The sequence below is a fragment of the Leucoraja erinacea genome, chromosome 33 (assembly GCF_028641065.1).
Source record: "Leucoraja erinacea ecotype New England chromosome 33, Leri_hhj_1, whole genome shotgun sequence".
Taxonomy (NCBI): domain Eukaryota; kingdom Metazoa; phylum Chordata; class Chondrichthyes; order Rajiformes; family Rajidae; genus Leucoraja; species Leucoraja erinaceus.
In genome coordinates this window covers 6392583-6413733 of record NC_073409.1, presented here as the reverse complement: position 1 = coordinate 6413733, position 21151 = coordinate 6392583, and the positions used below count along the sequence as shown (strand labels likewise).

Genomic DNA, 21151 nt, shown 5'->3' with positions numbered 1-21151 from the left:
AATGGCCTACTCCTGCACTTAATTTCTATGGTTCTATGTTCCCCTCTCCCTCTCCCACCCATCCCTCTCTCCCCCATCCCCCTTCCCTCTCTATGCCACCCCCTTCCATCTCTCCACCCGCCCCCTTCCTCCTACCACTCTGTCCCTCTTCCATCACTCCCCCCTAGTGTACCCCTACCTCCTCCTCCCTCCCCACTCTTCCCCCTCTCCCCCTTCCCCCTCCATGATCTCTCCCTCCCCACTCTTTCCCCTCTCTCCCCCACCACTCTCCCACTCCCTCCTCCCCTACCTCCCCATCCTCCCCCTCATTTATCTCTCTCCCCATCCCCCTCTCTCACCCCCTACCTCGCTCTCCTTTCCCTCCCAAATCTGTCCCGTTTTCCTCCTCCTCCTCTCTCCCCCCCCCCCCTCTTCTAACACCCCCCTCCCCCCACCTGTGTGTGTTTGGGGGTGGTTAATGTGAGTTAATGTTCTTTATAATTCTTCATGTATTGAAACCCTTTCTGCCCATTATTGTAAACTCTTTATGACAAGAGGGCTTGGCTGGTAAACAGAAAACAATATATGCATGGATTAGCCCCATTGAAGAACTCCTCCCTGATAACCTGGGGATGAAATAATTGATGTGCCAAGCAAAGACGATCTCCAAGAAGAAGGTGTCTGCATCCTACTGTTGACATTAAACAATATTATATTTTTAATTACCAAGTAAGTTATGAAATGCTGCAATCTCGCACTGAATCTCATGCTAATATTTGAATCTCATGGCAAGTAGAACGCATCAGAGACTAAATATTCTGTGATGAGTGGCTGTCCTCCTAACTTCACAGTATAGTCTTTAATACCTCTAAGGCACAAATTAGCGATATGATACCGATCTGCAAGCATGTCAATGTAACATTCAGGAAGCTTGATGTAATTCAAGACAAAGCATTCCATTCCATCTACCAGCTTGGATATCCATTTCATTTACCACTGACTCATTATGGTTACATCATGCAATATTTACACAGTCCACTGGAATAACTTGCCAAACTGTTTTTAGCACCATGTACTAAACGTGTTGTCTTTGTTACCACAGGAGGGAAACAGTCATGTGCAAAACCCATCACTTTTACCTTTTTGTAAGAATCGCACCCATTTTGATTAGGGTGTTTTTTTATTTGATCAAAAATTTGGCACTGTCCAACTCAGCACCTTTATGATTTGAACAGCATCAATTCAAGAAGTCAACCCATTGCTACCTTCCCAACAGTAGTTGGACAGAAGAATATACAATTATGAGAGGCACAGATAGGCTAGGCAGTCAAAAGATAGGCTAGGCACGATGGAAAAATCAAATGCTAGAGGGCATAGCTTTAAGGTGAGAGGGGCAAAGATTAAAGGAGTGTGTGGGCAAGGTTTTGTTTTACACAGGGTGGTGAGTGCCTGGAATGTGCTGGAAAGAGTGGTGGTTAAGGCAGATACAATATAAAATGCTTTTGGATAGGTTAATGGATATGCAGAAAATGGAGGGATATGGATTATGTGTAAGAAGGAACTGCAGATGCAGGTTTAAACCAAAGATAGACACAAAAATCTGGAGTAACCAAAACAGGCAGCATCTCTGGAGAGAAAGAATGGATGACGTTTCGGGTCGAGACCCTTCTTCAGACTGGTTAGGGATAGGGTAACGAGATATAGATGGTGATGTGGAGAGATAAAGAACAATGATTGAAAGATATGCAAAAAAGTAAAGATGATAAAGGATATGCAAAAAATAACATAGTTACAAAGTAACATAGTTACTTTTTTACATATCTTTCATTCATTGTTCTTTATCTCTCCACATCACTGTCTATATCTCTCGTTCCCCTTATCCCTATCCAGTCTGAAGAAGGGTCTCGACCCGAAACATCACGCATTCCTTCTCTCCAGAGATGTTGCCTGTCCTGCGGAGTTACTCCGTCCGGCTTGTTGTGTCTATCTTCGGGTTATGGATTATGTTCAGGTAGATAAGAGATGGTCTTAGCATCATGTTTGACACTGGCATTGTGCGCTGATGTGCCTGTTCTTGTGCTGTACTGCTCAATGTTTTATGTAATAAATATGGACTATGCCTCAAACATAATTTGAAACTACATTTTTTCATTATGCAAATTATTTTGTTGCCAATATAAGTTTTACACAGCATTACATACCTGAATATAGATGTGCATAATGGCACAATCCTTGTAATTTGAAGTTTGCTCCAAGGTATTATACAATTACCTTTTGTATTTTCTTTGAATGTTTTAATGCAAAATATAGCTATATTATATATTCATATTGTGAAATAGCATAGAAGTAAAGGCATTAGATACACAAGGTATTAGACCATACTCAACATTTCCGAGATTTTTAGTTCAACTACTGTAACCCGTAACCTGAACAGTTCAACAATTTGGAAATGTAGCTCCAATCTGAGTTCCCACATGACAGAAGATCTCTTGCAGCCTCGCAACAGTCAGCAAATTCGTATCACTACGCATTTATTCACATGGGTCATTCATGTGTTGTAAGCTCTTAAGCTGGAGAGGGCTAGTATAGGATATACATTTTTTGCATTCAAATGATCTTAATCTTCCCTTTAAAGAAAATAAAGTATTCCTGGGAACACCATTTTATTGTGGGTGAATGCACAAATGAAAAAAATAAAATTGCATATTTTTACTTATTCAAGAGTTTTTAGTGTCTTCCAAAATACACGTACCTATTTGTTTAAAAATAAAAATGTGCATTGATATAGTGCCTTTGAAGACATTTCAGAACACATCATAGCCCTTGTAGTATATTTTGAAGCTTAGTCCCCGGTTGTGCAAACCCTAGCAAACAACTTGGGTATCACAAGCTCTTTCAAATAGCAATGTAAAAATGATGATTACATTTTTTTTTCAATTAAAATACTTGAAGGTTAAGTATTGGTGAGGCCACCAAGAATAACTACTATTTTTTAATGTTTCATTGAGAAGATGGCAACTCCAACAGTATAGCATTCCCTTCTCCACAATACTTTCTCTACAATAGTTCTCCACAATACGTTCAGTTTAAATTTTTGCACTTGAGGTTGTGAAGTAGCCTTTAAACCAGTGTGTTTTGCTCTGGGCAAGATTTTTCCTGTAAAACTGCAAGGTATACTTGGCTGGGGTATTTATTTATATTAAACATCAATTTGTATACAGCCAGCTCCCACCAAGAGAAATGAATTGTTGTGAAGATGAGGTAATCTATTTCTGTGATAACAGCCAAAAGATAAATATTGGCCAGGATGCAGGGAAGAAGGTGCTGCATCTCTCCCAAGCTGCCTGCATCTCTCCCAAGCTGCATTTATTATAAAAGTTCAATGGGATCGTTTGTATCTATTTGAGAATGCAGATATGGCTTTTTTTCTTTTGCTGGATGATGTCCATTAGTATAGAGAAAGCAATTTTTAAAGGGAACCTAGCCCTAATTATAGTCGCACTTCACCCTCTTAGGCTGAGCAATAGAGGATGGTATCATACGCTCTGGTTTATTAAATATAATTTTAATTAGGATTGTGTTACTCTTTGTAAGCCTATGATATATTCAGTGATTATTGCTGATTCAAATATGAACTAGATATTTAATATAGCTTCCCAAGTATATTTAGAGTGGAATAAACAATTCTGAAATTAGTGTTTGTCTTCATTGCTTAATTTGAGGTGTAACCAACAATGAAGGTTGAAATCAAATATCCAGATTCATTGAAAAGACAAAGACTACAATGTATTGAAATAGTTTTGTGTCTCCTGTAAGGTTTAAATCTAATTACACTGAGAGGCCTTTTGCACCAGTTTTCTTTGAGTTTCATTACATGTTGTTCACTGGCTTTGTTTACATGTTCTTTTGATTTCTTGAAACGTGAAACCAGTTGTGAATTTAAATGTAGACATAAAATGCTGGAGTAACTCAGCGGGATGGGCAGCATTTCTGGAGAAAAGGAATGGGTGACATTTCGGGTTGAGACCCTTCTTCAAACTTTAATTTAAGTGTAGCAGATATTTGAAAATGTATTCAAGCAGGTATGGTTAAATTATTACACATGTACATCCGTTAGTTTCAAGCCTCAAAGTCCATGTGATTCTCAAATGAGTTTGTGTGTAGCCCTTTAATAAAAACCTAAATCTATAAATCCAGGTTAAAATTCACTAACAAAGAATAGAAAAATTTACCCGAATAAAAATAATATTAACTCTGAATTCATAGACTAAGAATAGCTGCAAAAATGATATCTGCCACTTGGCATTTGTGGAGTAGATACCTGTTTATGCATGCAGGATGGTGAAATAAGCTGGTGGTGAGGTGACCTTAAATGATGAAATTCATACATAACTTTGCAGATAAGGAAATGTTGAAGTTTCAAATCTGACACTTCTGGGGGATGGGGGTTGGTGGTTGGAGGAGTCGTTTAAAGATGCAAGGAAGGATTGGAGAACATGTGAGAAATACCTGTGATTTCCAAATCTGCATCAACAAATAGCAATCAACAAAAAAAAATTGGATTAATAATTGGAGCTTGGGATGCTTTAGATTTTCAAATAATGATTGTTTGCCAGCAGGAGAAGGTGACAATGAAACTCAAATCACTGTTCATTGTTGGAGGCAACAGAGATAATGGATGTTCTGACCTTCAACTTGGATTGATTTTATTTTTGGTCTTATGATTTTCTTCCTTTACTTATTTCGTTTCTGGGAAGACATTTCGTTGTAGTCTTGTTTCATGAACATTGACATTTGGCTATTGTAAACTCTTAAATAATGTTTTACTGTTATGGACTTCTATTTCCTCCAACTTGTTTAAATTTCTGATCACCTACTCCATGGAATTCATTCTTCTCCTTGGCTACTGTTTTATAAAAGAGATTTCATCTGGAATCAGTTACAACCTAACTGATCCTGAATCTCCCCAATGTTATTTCTGTGAGATGCTATGTGAATATAAGTTGTTACTGAGCAAAAGAAAACATGATATTTGCATATGAGGCTGAATGAAAGTATCTGATTTGAATGAGGATGGATCATGTAGGCAAGAATTGGTCTTCATGTCCACTGCCTAAGATGGAGGTAGAAATCTGTTTAAAGAATGGTTGTCCCCTTTGGGATGTCACACATTCGTATGTATAATTATGATCGTGTAAGTTTCCAAACGGCCATTTTTAATGAGGACTGGTATGTGTGGAATTGATCTAGCATGAACTATAACTTTTGGGGGGGAAACTGTTTAAAATGGAACAAAATATTTTATTTGTTTAACATGGGAACAGTTCTTGTGCAAGTGTTTGGTGGTATGTTGTGATGGTACTAACACTGCTTACTTTAGAAAATAAAACTTGTAGGTTGTGGGTTGTGGGTAATCAAGCTTTCTGTTCTGGAAATAATCCTGGGTACCCAGCTTTGTAATATCCCTATAGTATACTTTTTCTATTTGTTTTTGTTCATATTAATTTTGTGCTGAAATATATGAAGTCACACAGTTGTTGTGATTGAGGTGTCTAGCTAATTCAGGTTATATTGCTGCTTGGGGTCAAGTTTAAAGTCTAGAACACTCAATTGCCCAAAAATAACATGTTCTTAATTTTAGCATAAAACTGAAAATATGGTTATTTTACATGTCATTTATATTTTGTAAATGTATTATCTATTAATTATAGTATACATGTAATATTTACATGGATGAACTGAGTTGAAAACTTTATAAAAAATCTCCTCCACATTTTTCAAAAACAAAAGTAAACCTGGGTATTTTATAAATTTGTAACAGTATGACTTGGTGCTGCCAGAGGTAAATATTCTTTCTTTCCTGATTTTGAGGCTAATTGTAATGAAACGTACTTAAAGCTGTGGATGGAAAAACTAGGAATTTATTCAGTACTATACATGTTTTAATGACATAACAGCCTTTAAAACAGCACATTTTCTAGAGAGCATGCTACATCCAAATCTGCAATGTCATTAATAACATCTGCTTTTTTAAAACACTTTTTTCCAATACCAGAGTAGTGCAGCAGACAAATGAGGGTGCAAAACTGTTATTTTCTCTGCCAATACACAATCATCCCGCTTCCTGGTGCAATGAGACATAGACTCATGATCACGTTCATGCTGCAAACACGTGTTCCCTCAGGATTTTCTTCATTCAGGCTGTAAACGTGGTGACCTATTATACTAAGACATTGGCATGAAATGTCCCAAACTGGAAAAATAAAGCGAAAGGCATTTTTGAAAAAACATTAACTGCGGCTTCATCCGTGTCGCATCATTAGTAATCCCTTTTGCGTCTGCATTCTACAAATGCACGGAAGTATATATTTGCGCTTTATGAACATGTCCTGTACTTCTAATGAGAATTCTACATAAGTGTAGATGCTGCTACTTGCATCAAATGGGTGGTAACTGAATTTGTTGCTTGATCTATGCAGACTTTTGGAGAACTGCAAAAATGTTAAAATAATGATTCGTATTACGGTAGCTTGATTAGAGATGCCAATCTTAGCTTGGATATCACTCTTGCCTTTGACTCAGCAAAATGTTGTTCAAACATCGCATGAGAGGTTTAATTATGTAACCCAGGATGACACTTCTTGCAAAACAACATTTTCTGGATAGACGTGTTGGCATTGAAATGGAATGTTAAACTGAGATCGTCTTTACTTTGGATGAATGCAAAAAATTGTGTTAATTTAAAGAGGGGGTGTGTTCTCCTGGGGTAGGCATTACACTATAATATACTTCCAAGGTAGTTATTTGGCTGTGAAGTGCTTTGTGATGGACGTGAAAGGGATCTTGTCCCCAGAAATTAGATTTTTTTGTGCATTTAAACTTTTTTTGCTTTAGTCAATATGATTTAGGTAACTACTCTCCTTTGTGGATTCATCCAACTGTTCTCTATAATGTGACGGATCAATGGTAACACTAGATCCAAAACAAAATGTAGGAAAATTGTGGACATCCAAGGCTGTAATTATGTTCCCTGTTAAATATGTGGTTCAATAGTCCCTGATCAGAAGGCAGAATTAATAACATTTTATTAATTGTCACAGAAGATTGCTGTAATTTTCCTTGTGGATTAGAAAGCTTTTGAAATCTTGGCATATTATCCATCTGTACCTGTTAAAGAAACAGGATTTGAAAGTTACACTAAATGTGTGATAACTGTACGTGTGAACCAGTCCCCAGGCTAGGCGTCCGAATGTGGAAATCATTGTTGGGTAATTCACACTCAAATTATTGCACTAACAAACTGAAAAGTCTTAATCTAAATAGTTTAATATGACTGTAATTAACCAGTTGCACTTTTTTTGGAAATTTATTTTGAGCTCATTGTTATTTGGGAGAATGAAACAACTTTAAAATGTATTTTGCAGTCCTAGCTACGAATGTCCTAGTGATCACCAGACATTTTACATTCACTTTTATATTTGAGAAGTCAGGAGAAATCTGAAGATGATTTTATTCTGTAGCAACTATAGTGCTTAAAGGCCTATAATTTGCTACCTACCATGGCACTGGCGATCAGAAGATGTTTTGCTTCCAAACCACATCTAGGGATTACCGAAGGGCTAATGCACTCTCAAATTGGATTTGTACAAGGAAAAGCCTTTTCTTTGACAGCGTGGGGTAGGCAAATTAATGTGAACAGATCTGGGGGCTATGATGAGGGGAAGAAGAGTGGCTCCTAGGCACATGAGTGAATGTCAGGCATTTTATTTGAAATAGAGGTATTAGGTTAATCATGGGCAGGCATTAAGAATTGGTGTTCACACTTGAGGATCCTTAAGGTTGAACAGAGGATTGTTTTCAGAATTCAGGGCAGTTGGGAGTGGATAAGCTGTGAAACAAATAAGGAATAGGGTTAGGGATTGTTGTGAGAGATTTTTTAATTGATTCAGGTAGCAGTAGATTGGCCGAGGATGTGTTGGATGGGGAATGTGACCTGGGAAGATAAGAATTTGAGTGGGATAGGAGCCCTGAGGGAGGTAAAACCAGTTAAGAAAATTACTTAAATAACAAATGTTAATTTAAATTGTCAGGCATCTTGAGTGGACCATGGACTGGGCGGGTGTGGAAAAATGTACAAATGATATTCAGATCTGCAGTGCAAGTTATTGGACGCATGTAACATATCCAAGGCTCTCTGATCATAATTAAAAAGGTCTCGGGCCAAAATTCCCGAGTTATGTTAGAGATTCCTAAGTTTCTACTGTAACTCTTACCAGCGAAGATGTAGTTAATCGAATGGCTTATAACCATCTGGAAGAAATCAGTGAGGTATCTACCATAAGTAGGGCCGTAGAAGCATACTGTTGAGATTTTAACCCCCAAGGGCCTTGGCAGCTTATACAGGAGGGGCCGGAGCTTTGCTCTTTGTCAACATTATTAAGTTTTGAAAGTCTGAGTTAAAATTTAAATGTTTAAATTCTTTAATGTTTAGAGGATAATCTAATTGAATTAAGCTAAGATATAAATATTTTTTATTTATGAAAAAGGGTCTCGACCCGAAACATCACCCATTCCTTCTCTCCAGAGATGCTGCCTGTCCCTTTGAGTTACTCCAGCATTTTGCGTCTACCTTCGATTTAATCAGCATCTGCAGTTATTTCCTACACATAAGAAATAAATAAACTATATTAAAACAATAAAAAAATATTTTTTTTGTGTAAGTTATAGGTCCTGAAATCACCATTCAAACAAAGGTGTTACCATTCCAGTGTCAAATTTAGGTACGTGGGAGTGGCTGATATCCTGAAGTAATGCTAGGGAATTCTGTAGACTCCTTTCCTGACGTTTGTCATGTGACACGGCCCAATCTAGCAGAGAGTCTGTATGTCCAGGAGTTATTTGGAGTGGCTGAATGCTGGTGGTTCCCTTCATTATCACTGACCTGAGTTTGACTTGGCCGGATAGCAATTTACAAAGCACTTTCTAGGTAATGTTTTCATTTTTTTTAAATAAATGTCTCCATTATGAATGCTGGACAGCAAAAAATTCACACAAACCCCAGTCTAAAAGCAACAAAATAAAAACTAAAATTGTTGAGACCTTTTTTATGGAATTGGATCATCCATCAATGTTTTCCATTTAGTGATAATGTACTATTGATAGCTAATTGACTTTATTTTTTTTCACTCCTAACATCTATATGATAACATGCTCCAGTACAAAATCGCATAGGGTTGGTTGACAGATGGCTCTCAGCAGCAGGGTGGATTCAGTAGAAACGGTGCTGATTAAAGAAGCAGAGTGATTTACAGGCATATTATGATTTTTATTTTTACTCTTGTTTAGACAAGTGATTTTTTTTCTCTCTGTAACATAGGACACATTCTGTTTGACATGTTTATTGATGACAGGAACCAAAGGTTATTTTGAATGCAGCAGCGAATTAACATTGTGGAAAGCAATTGGATATAAAATTCAAATCATACTTTTTAGAGAGAGAAACTCATTTTCTTATTTCTTCAATTGAGTTTTGTTGCAAATATGACTACATTCATATATTTCTGAACTGGATATCGATTTCTTGTTCTTTCTGTTATTGCTGCAGCTTACCTCTCCACTTTAGTTGCAGTGACTTAAAGGATATTATCTTCAACTGTTGTCACTATCAGTTTGTGGTTAAACGTACTTTCTTGTGGCTTAAAGCATTGTTCAGATTACTTTATAATTCTGTAACTTCCTTTAGCAAGGAATGTTGGATGCAGCATTTTGAGTTTCAGTGGCAAAATTTATTTTGAATGCAATTGCAGAATATAAGCTGATTGTTAATCTTTGCTTGTAATGTACACAACATTCTTTAGAATGTACAATAATTCTGTGCACGTTGCTATATTTAAAGGTACATTTTAGATAAAATGATGACCATTATTTTCAATTGCTTTCTTTCTGTTGGATTCATTGCCACTATTTCAGATTCAATATAGAGTGCAGAAATAACCTTTTGTTTCTGCAATGAAAGCCATTTTAAATCATTTTCCTTTCCTACCCCCACCTTTAATGGCAAATGACCAGCTCATAACCTCTGCTTTAGCTTTTTTTTAAATTACATAAAATTATGAGAGACAGAGATGGGGTAAATAGAATCTCTCCTCCAGGGTGGAAATGTCAGACTTGAGTGCATAGCTTTAAGATGAGATGGGCAAAGTTTAAAGGAAATGTGCAGGGCATGTGTTTTTACACAGAGTTGCGGGTGCCTGGAATGTGTTGCCAGTTGTGATGGTGGAGGCAGATGCAAGATAAGCGTTTCAGAAGCTTTTAGATAGGCACATGGATATGAAGGGATATGGATCATATGTAGGCAGATGTGGTTAGGTCATCTTGGCATAATTTTCGATAAAGACATTGTGGGCCAAAGGCTATGTTCCCATGCTGTACTTTTTTATGTTTTTGTTTCTCCCTTGCATTAGATTCCATGCTAATCTATCTAGGTATTGTTAAAGATCTCTGCTAATGTCTTTCTTTATTACCCAGCTGTATGTCATCATATTGTGAAGCTCCCTGATGACATTGGGAGGGCACAGTGGTGCAGCAGTAGAGTTGCTGCTTTACTGCACCAGACACTCGGGTCCGATCCTGACTACTGCTTCTGTTTGTATGGAGTTTGTACTGTCTGTGACTGTCTGGGTTTACTCCGGGTGCTCCGGTTTCCTCCCACACTCCAAAGATGTACAGGTTTGTAGGCTAATTGGCTTTGGTAAAAAATTAGAAATTGTCCCTAGCTTGTAGGATAGTGCTAGTGTACGGAGTGATCAGGGCAGACTCGGTGGGTCGAAGGGCCTGTTTCCATGCCATATCTTTAATGTACTGAAAAAAGTATATTGAAACTATATAATACTTTTGAAAAGAAGAATATAGTAGAGGTATATGCTAATTGGCTCGTATAAAGTAGGATGGAAAAGACTTGCGTAGAATATAAAGATAGGTATTGTTTTGATTCTAAGCTTTAGATTAAATGTAACCAATTTATCTGAAGATGATAATAAAATGATGTCCTGGACAAGTACATGGGTCTGCTTTCTTCAGCAGCTGACCTTTTTCAAATTTATCCAAGCATAATTAAGATTATTGGTCCGGGTCTAGAACTACAAGCCAAAACAGAAAATGCTGAAATATTCAGCAGCTCGAGCAGCGTCTGTGGGAAGAGAAACAGGAGGATATCATTCCTTATTCAGCACTAAATCTGGCAGTGCTCAATATCGAGGGATACCCTGGCAGCTAGGTGTGTTCAAGAGAGAGTCAAGAGTGTTTTATTGTCATATGTCCCAGATGAAATTCTTACTTGCTGCAGCACAACAGAATATGTCATATTTCCTCTTCCAAAGTCCACAATTAATGAGGAAGAGTTATTTCTCCCAATTCGTGTGGTCTGTGGATGAAGAAGTCAAGGATCCATTTGTAGAGGGATGCGCAGAAACTCGTGATTACTGATGTTATCTGCATGTGTGCATTTAGCATTTGAGGATATGTATGTCAACATTAACATAATCACTTGGTAATTCAAAATAATGCAAAACTACCTGAATTTGTTGCTGAATTAGTAATCCAGTGGCCAAGGCAAACAATCCATTAAATCATAGAACCGTGCAGCACTGATATAGGCCCTATCGGCCCACTTCCATGCTTATTCCATTTACTTGTGTTAGGCTTTATCTCCCTATGCCTTTCCTATCAAAGTATGTATTCAAATGCCTTTTAAATGTTGTAATTGTATCCTCCTCTATCACCTGCTAGCGCTTGTTCTAGATATTCACCACTCTGTGTGGAAAAACTAACTCCTCAGATCTCCTGTAAACCCTCCCCCCCCCCTCACTTTAAACATGTGCTCCTCGTTCTAGATTTCCTCTATCCTGTGGGGCGGGTGGGAACTCTGTCTATCTAGCTTATCTATGCTTATAATTTTGTAAACTTCAGTAAGTGACCTCTCAACCTCTTGAGTTCCAGTGAGAATATACCTAGACTATTCAATCCCTTCTCATAACTGCACCAATCCATTCCAGGTTGTATCCCGTGAATCCTCCCACTTCAGCCCCATTAATGCCAATTGGGGCATGTATTTCACAACGCTTCCTGGAGTTGATAGCAAGTTCATCTTGTTGACATCGAGGAAGAGGTTGTTGCCCTGACACCATATTAGGAAATTCCCTTAATAGGAAGTTCCCTGCAATAATTTGTTACCCAACATCATTGTGATCTGAAAAGGCAAGTTCCTTGTGAAATGTCAGGGCCTTGTGTGACTTGGGTGTGCCAGAATGATCCCAGGAATGCGTAAGAATGATAAGCGTTTATTGGCACTCGGCCTGTGCTTGCTGAAGTTTGGAAGAATGAGGGGGTACCTCATTGAAGCTTACACAATGGTTAAAGGCCTGGATAGAGTGGCTGTGGAGAGGATGTTTCCACTAGTGGGAGAGTCTAGGACCAGAGAGCACAGCCTCAGAATTAAAGGACTTTCCTTTAGGCAGGAGATGAGGAGGAATTTCTTTAATCAGAGGGTGGTGAATCTGTGGAATTCTTAGCCACAGAAGGCTGTGGAGGCCATCAGTGGATATTTTTAAGGCGGCGATAGATAGATTCTTGATTAGTACAGGTGTCAGGGGCTATGGGGAGAGGCAGGAGAATGAGGTTAAGAGGGAGAGATAGATCAGCCATGATTGAATGGCGGAGTAGACTTGATGGGCCGAATAGCCTAATTCTACTCCTATCATTATGAGAAAAACCGTAGATATGAAACGGTCAGCAAAAAGCAGGTGGTCAAGATGCATCTCCCCTGTCATTATTAACTCAAACGTGTCAAGAACTTGTCAGGCCATTCAGAACATACAAAAACAAAAATCAATTGAAAACGCAACGAATTGCAACAAGTTAAATTGTTTTTTTTTAACCAATTTCCTTGTCCTAATCCCTTGCAGCCATTCCCCTCCATTGAAATGTATGGACATGCTGTTCCTATACTCATCCAACTAGCTTTTGTATTAGAAATCTGCAGCGTCTGTGTTATTGCCACTGATGTAGTTTGGAGCAGAGTCAGGGAACTATCTGTGAAGCTCCGCCAGCATATTTGGGACCTGGTTTGTACAGAGATCATGACCATGGTGAGAAACTGAGGGATGCTGCCAGTTACCTGTGCCCCTGCTAGCATTTTCAAGCAACTTTCAGTTATTTTCAGGCAATAAGTTCTAAGCAGCTCCTAATCGTCCAATTTCTGGCACTACTGGACCTGCTGCAATGTCTTGGGTTGCAGCCTTCATCCCCTGTCACCCTCTCCAACATAGAAGATTGCTGCATACTGGAAATAAGCACTTGAACCAGATGGATGCTATCGTTCAACTTTAGACATTAAGCCAGTTTTTTTGGATATTCCTTCTGCTGCTTTTAAATGTAGACTTGATTATTCAATGTGTGGCAGGTTAGATTAACGCAGTAGGAACAAAATTGAAAATGAGTGATAATCCAGAAGTACAATAATAACAATAGTTATTTGAACCCAGGCATAGCTGAGGTAGAATAGAATAAATATAATAAAAATTAGAGAAAAAACCGCCAAAGGGATTTAAGTTTAAAGAGGTTTGATAGAACATAGAACAGTACAGCACAGTCTGTGCCGAACATGATGCCAAGACTATCACTTATCTACTAACCCAAGCACAACCCATATCTCACCGTTCCCCTGTATTTGCATTTTTGTTCCAGTGTGTTCCAGGTACTCACCACCTTCTGTGTCCCCTACTTCATAAAACATATAACATAGAACAGTACAGTATAGGAACGGGACCCAAGGCGCACAGTGTTTGCGTTTAACAGGATGTCGAGTTAAACTGATCTTGTCTGTTTGCACATGATCCATATTCCTCTAATCCGAGCAATTCCATGTGCTAATCCAAAAGCCTCTTAAACACTGCTGTTGTATCTATCTCCACCACCACCTCTGGCAATGTGTTCCAAGTCACCACCACTCTTGTGTTTTTAATAAAATAAAATAAAAACTGGCCTCTCACTACTCCATTAAACTTTCCCCCTCTCGCCTTCTAGTGTTGGGCATTTCCACTCTGGGGTGTGGGGGGGGGGGGGGAAGGGTCCACCCTATCTATGCCATGTGCGAAATGTGTGTGTGTAGAAATGTATGATAGATACTGTTTTTACGTGCAATATTATTGGGTATTATTAGTGGCTATGGATGTGCATATAAGTATTTATTGAATACACAAGGAATATTTAAAAATAAGTATTAACTATTTTTCACGTTTTGTCAGAGTTGCTGTCTTGATGATTGAGATTTAACATTAGCTTCACGTCATCATTATTCTTTTTTTTTTAATATACTTCATTCCTCCCTTGATTTTATAAAACCATGTGGCAGAAAATGTTTGAAATCATTAATTGGTTCTTGTGATTTCTGCCTTGCTTTGACAGGCCTACGCTTCAGGTTGCGACATTGTCATTCTTGGAAGTGACTTTGAATGTGTTCAGATCATCCCTGGTGCTAAACATGGAAACATCCAAGTTGGTTGTGTGGAATGTTCCCTTCAGCAAGGCCGGGTAAATTATTGTTTTATGACTAATCCCTGTAATGCATGGGTGACGTTTATGCCATATTTTAAAGTTTTATTATTTTACTTTACCTTCTGTTTGCATTCTGCAATTTAGTGCACGTTCTGGATTTAGTACACGTTAACACTTTATTTACAGTTATTTTAGTTCAAATGTTCTAATTCGTATGTTATTTAAGAAATATGAAATGGGTAACATTAGAATTTAGGGAGAGTTATCCACCGAGGTAAAGTTGCAGTTTTTGTGAGGTGGAAACAGCTCAAGCAGAAGATATCTTACCGGTTAGGATTAACCCTACCAAAGCAAGATTGTGATCATCTGGGTTGTCTAGAATGAGTGAGGACTCCCAGCCTTGAGCAAATCTAGTCGGCGAATTGATACTGCACAGTTCCATGGAACTCTGCACATTCTATGTGATTTCAACATTAAATTATCAATTCTTCCCTCGTGATTTGACTTGGGTCAGAGCGTCCATCTGAATTCTGTCATCTTAGATAACACAGGTAGTCATTTGGCCCTTTGGAACCATGTTAACATCCAGGGGAGGATAGTTTAGTTTAGAGATGCAGTGTGGAAACAGGCCCTTCAGCCCACCAAGTCCACGCCGACCAGCAATCATCCATACACTAGTTCTATCCTACACATGAGGGACAATTTCCAGAAGCCAATTAATCCACAAACCTGTACGTCTGTGGAATGTGGGAGGAAACCTGAACACCTGTAGAAACCCCACTTGGTCACAGGGAGAACATACAAACTCCGTACAGACAGCACCTGAGGTTAGGATCGAACCTGGAACTCTGGCGCTGGAAGGCAGCAAATCTACCGCAGTGCCGCCCATTACTGGCTAAATAATACCACAATCGTGGAGTATCCTAATATTGCCATTTCACTCCCCCATTATTTTCTTGCACCCTCTGCACCTTATTTTCTCTCACCCATGTCAATTAATTCTCCATAGATTCTTTGTGCCATTAATGTACATTAAGGTATAATTTACAATAGCCAATTAACCTACTTGTATGTCATGGGCCATCGGAACACCTGCAGGACACGCCTGCAAACATTTCTTTGCCCGTAGCCTGCTGGGGATACTTGCCAGTTGTTGAGTTGATGTATGTGCTTAAACCTACCGCAGATGTGACGTACTTCTTATAAGCAATGTGGTGAGTAGCACGATTTGTCATAAAATGCAAGACACTTGCCAAGTTTCTGCTGCTCAACATGGAATGGCACTCTATCTTGAATGCTAGATTTGTGGCTTGGACGTGCCGAGGAGCTTCAATTTGTGCTTATTATCCAGTGAATGTATACCAAACCTACATGGATGTGAGCTTGCAAAAAAATGTGTAGGAAAGAACTGGAAATGCAGGTTTAAATCAAAGGTAGACACAAAATGCTGGAGTAACTCGGCAGGACAGGCAGCATCTCTGGAGAGAAGGAATGGGTGATGTTTCGGGTCGAGACCCTTCTTCAGACGGGTCTCTGAAGAAGGGTCTCGACCCGAAACGTTACCCATTCCTTCTTTCCAGAGATGCTGCCTGTCCCGCTGAATTACTCCAGCATGGATGTGAGCTTGTTGTTTAATACTCTTTCAGATAATGCTTTCCACCAGCTGTTGGCTCATTGCAAGTTATATAAGGCTTCAATGTGACTGAAGAACCAACACAAAGGATTCTGTTTTTCATCTTTTTTTATCCTAAAGATATAATTATCCAGTACAAGTTCTTCCTAGATTACAAGTTTCTGAATTCTGTTTCTGTGAACTTTTTGTGACTCAAATAGTTCACAAGATGGAAATGTGGCTGCAAAGAGAATCTCAGATGCCTGCAGCTGACAAATCCATCCCACTGATCTCCCAAATACTCATATGTACAGGTTGTACGTATGTCAGATGTTTGTGAACTGGAGAGTGAGTAGGCTCAGAGAAAATTCAAATTGTTATGAGTATGACAAATTGGGTACACTGATAATACATAACCTGCTATACACTGTATTGAATTTACATTATTTCCAGAACTTTATGATGTTTCTGTTCCATTTAGATGATCAAAGGTTCATACAGTGGATAAATAAGTTTTAATTGTGTTATTTCTAGATTGCTGCTTCTTATGGAAACACTGTTTGCATTTTTGAGACCGTACCATTAAGGCATTACAAAAGAAAACTTGTGAGTATTATCATGTATTCCAGTTATTCTTTGAAAATGTTACAATATAATCTTTTATTTTCCTCAGGGTAAATTTTATACTTTGTATATAGTCTTTAGAGCTGGTTGTTTTTTTTTTGCATCATCTAGAATTATCTAGAGAAGAAAAACTCAAATAGAAGAGACTTGTCTGTTTCAAGTGCTGTCTGGTATAGAGTTGGAAAAATCACATTTTCATAATTTGACAAATATGAAGCATGCCAAGGACAACTCTTCTTTGTCAAAGCTCCCAGCAAACGATCTTTCCAAGAAATGGTGTGAACATGCCTGATTGTGTTCAGTTGGGTCTGAACTCTTTCTGTAGCTCTGTATTCCTTCAGTTTTTGCGGCTGAGCCATAGTAAACTCGATAAAACATTTTTTCAGTAAAATGTTTAACTGTTGCTTCAAACCCTGCGTTATTTGGTCAACTGCAATATGGGAGTGGATATCCTAGAATATGTGGTGCTGAGGTAAGCGATCAGCCACAAACTTATTGAATGACAGAACAAGCAAGGGGCTGAATGGCTTCCTTTTCTAATTCTGTTCTAATTGCTAACAAATTGGTATAATATTAGGTCAAGAAGGACAATAGATATCATCATTTTTATAGTACATCTATAACATCCAACCTGATGAGTTTTGGATCTTTATAGATTTACAGTGGATAAATTAGTTTCCAAAGCATAAACGATGCAAATGACCTCCAAAATGCACCAAAACTATCTTTCAATTTTAATCTCCGTGAAGTACAGCAATAGATTCCGTGTGTTGTGCTGCCCCACGTCACATCCTCTCGGTTTAGAATTTTTTACAATTTCCTTAACTTTGTTGCTTCTAAGTGAAGATAAGGTACCATGTTGATAATTATGATGTGTCGGTTGTTCTGTTTTTGTACTATATATTCCTATAATAATAATTCCTTTGTCATTGTCAGTACATGCGTGGAAATATAGTGAAATACTTGACAGTTTATTGAATTTAAAAAATGGAAGCCTGCTTCTGTTTGTGATTTAATGATATATGGATATCCATTGCAAGACCAGCATTTATTGACCGCACTATAATTGTTGACTATTTGGATATCTTGAAATCATTCTGGGTTAAATTATCTGAAAATTAACCCAGTTGAAATGTATTCAAAATGTAGCCTGAACCAAAAGGGTGGACTGACCACAAAGTCTGAGAGTCATACAACATTCAAATAGGCCTTTAGGCCCAACTCATCCATGTTGACAAAGATGTCCCATCTAACTGAGCACTACTCCTGAAGTTAATACATTGTTTTGAAAAATACCAGCACAACAATCTTTTTCCCAGGGTAGAGGAGTTCAAAACTAGAAAGCATGAGTTTAAGAGACCTGAGGAGCATTTTCTGCACACAGAGGGTAGTATGTATATGCAATGAGCTGCCAGAGGGAGTGCTGGCGGCAGATACAATGGCAAAGTTTAAAATACGTTTATGCAGGTACATAGATAGGAAAGTTTTTGAGCTGTGTGGGCCAAGTACAGGCGAACCAGACTAGCTCAATTATGAAATCTGGTCAGTGGGGACAGTTGGGCCGAAACACCTGTTCTCATGCCATATGATTATATAACCATTTTCTAAATAACTCCCTCCAACTTTACCAAAGTACAAAACGAAAAAAAAGTATTTGAGAACCTAAAAGTAATTCTAATCATAGCTGTATAGTGTATGTTGAGCTGGATTTTTCCTTCGGCAATGATGGAAAAGCATCAGTAGATTACCTTAAAAGATAGTTGACCTGAGGTTTCAAGGCCTTAAATATTCTCTAATTTGACATGTTTTTTAGTGCGCTGCTCTCTGCACGGTTCACTGTCATCCATGCTTTGAGGTTCTGGCCAGCAGGTGGTGATGCATCCTTTACCATACATTATCCCCCAGTCACCTTTTGACATGACTCTGCTTTATATCGTTGAAACTTGTGGAGAAAGATACTGTTCGTTGGTTTGCCTTGCTACACTGTATTTTTCAAATATGCTGAATTAATACTGTGGAGAATACAAAAAGATGTCTAAATCGTAAGCCTATGCTCAATATCTGTTTCTCAGTAAATATCAGATGTTTAGCCTAGTTTATTGTCACGTGTACAGAGGTACTGTGAAAAGTTTTTTGTTGTATGCTGTCCAGTCAGCGGAAAGACTATACATGATTATAACCAAGCCATTCACAGTGTACAAGTACAGATTAAAGGGAATAATGTTTAAGGCAAGATAAAGTCCAGTAAAGTCCGAGATAGTCAGAGGGTCTCCAATGAAGTAGATGGTAGATCAGGACAGCTCTCTATTTGATGATAGGATTGGTCAGTTGCCCGATAACAGTTGGGAAGAAACTGTCTCTGAATCTGGAGGTACTTCTCTACCTCTTGCCTGGAGGTTGAGGGAGGTGTCCAGTGTGAGACTCATCCTTGATTATGCTGGTGGCCTTACCGAGGCAGCGTGAAGTGTAGGTGGAGTCAATGGAAAGGAGGTTGGTTGGAGTCTGGACTGCGCCAACCATTCTTGGGGTCTTGGCTGGAACTGTTCTCAAACCATGCTGTGATGCATCCCGATAAAATGCTTTCTACAACTCATCTGTAGAAGACGGCGAGACATGTTGGGGCATGCTGAACTTCACAAGCCTTTTAAGGAAGAAGAGGCTTTGGTGTGCTTTCGTGGTCATTGCTTCAATATGGCAGAGTCAGGACATGTTGCTGCTGTACTTTGCCCTATTATAATATGTTAATGATTGAGTCTGACCCAATAAATTTGTGACACCACATTGTGAATAGACTCTGCTGTGGAACTTGTGTATAACTTCAATGTCTAATACATTCACACCTGGCCCCATGCTTGCCTCATGCCCTGTTTGCAGCCAGTAGCAGATTCTGGCACAGTGGTAACTGTAAATTGCACGGGGTGCCAACATCCGATTTGGTGGCCGAGAGTGTGAATTCTAATGATAGTACATCTTCATTACTGTTTTCCTGCTCTGCCATCTCTGTTGAAATGAAAGGGTTACAGCATGAAAATGGGCCCTTCGGCCCAACTTGCCCATGCTAATAATAATAATAATAAATTGAATTTATATGGCGCTTTTCAAGAACTCGAAGTCGCTTTACAAGGCAAGGGAAACAAAAAAACAAAAACAAAACAAAACAAAACAAAAACAGAACACAAACAAGAACACAAGAGGCAATATCTTGGTCAGCAACATGCTGACCAAGATGTCCCATCTAGTCCCACCTGCCTGCAATTGGCCCATATCCCTTTTAACCTTTCCTATCCATGTACCTGTCCAAATGTCTTTTAAATGTTGCTATAGTTTCTGCCTCGACTGCATCCTCTGCTTGCTTGTTCCATATACCTTCCACCCTCTGTGAAAAAGTTCCTATTACATTCTTGATTCCCTTACTCTAGCTGAAGACTGCATTCGCCTTATCTATTCCCTTCATGATTATGTTCACCTCCAAAGGTCACTCCTCCTCCCGCACTCCAAAGCCTAAAGTCCATAAAGTCCAAACATGCCCAAGCACTCCCTATAGTTCAGCCCCTAAAATCCTGGCAGCGTCCTTGTAAATCTTTTTTGCACTCTTTCCAGCGTAATCATTTTAAAATACATTCACTACTGTGTACTACCTTTGTAGAATCATTGAACTTTCAATACTTCAACAGGCCTTTGGAGTTAAAGTGGCATGAGCAGCTGTAGAACCCCATCAATGTAAGCAAATGCACTCAACTTCAAGTGCTTGTTACATGGGTCAGGGGTTCATGGATGGGAGCAGCCATGAGATTCTGAGGCATTACAATAAAGACAGCTTTCACCTGTGGATTATCATTTGATGTTAATTCATTTGGAATCTTGGATTGAGTCCAATTTTTTTGATAATCTGTGAAAATCTAATTCTTACAATCTTTCCCCATGTGAATCGATTCATTATTAAAGCATCCATTATAATTTTCATTCTGGGTTCTGTTAATCATTTAACATGTTGCACTAATTTTGTTACAGAAATAAAACGTGAAATATTCAATTTTGTTTTAAAACATTATCTAAAACTACAGGTCCTAAGTTATCAATGGCAAAAGAGGGGGCAGTTTTTCCTCCAATCCATGGCATACAACTTGGCCTGGGATCCACAAGGTAACTGGATCTGTTTAGTAAAATTTAAGTGCTTATGCCGATATACTGTGATTATTGCTCTTGTTTTAAAAATAATTTTATCTATTTTTAACAACGTAAAAATATTTTAAAAATATTATTGTCAAATTGAGTTTATTTTTTAATGATTTGTAAAAATATTTTTCTTAAACTGTGGTTTAAATACTTCTGTAGATTTAAAACGTTATTTCTCATAATAGAAATCTTTATGTGCAAAGATTC

At 38.4% G+C, this 21151-nt stretch overlaps 1 protein-coding gene across 8 annotated transcripts in view; it reads left to right on the top strand.

Annotated features, from left to right (window-relative positions):
- The window catches only part of dmxl2 (Dmx-like 2), a 93098-nt gene that overhangs the window by 5158 nt on the left and 66789 nt on the right, over window positions 1–21151 (top strand). For all 8 annotated transcript variants that reach the window (XM_055661120.1, XM_055661117.1, XM_055661119.1 and 5 more), the window contains exons 2-4: window positions 14443–14568; window positions 16679–16750; window positions 20833–20911. In XM_055661120.1, coding sequence (XP_055517095.1) covers window positions 14443–14568; window positions 16679–16750; window positions 20833–20911 — 277 coding nt within the window. The remainder of the gene's footprint in view (window positions 1–14442; window positions 14569–16678; window positions 16751–20832; window positions 20912–21151) is intronic.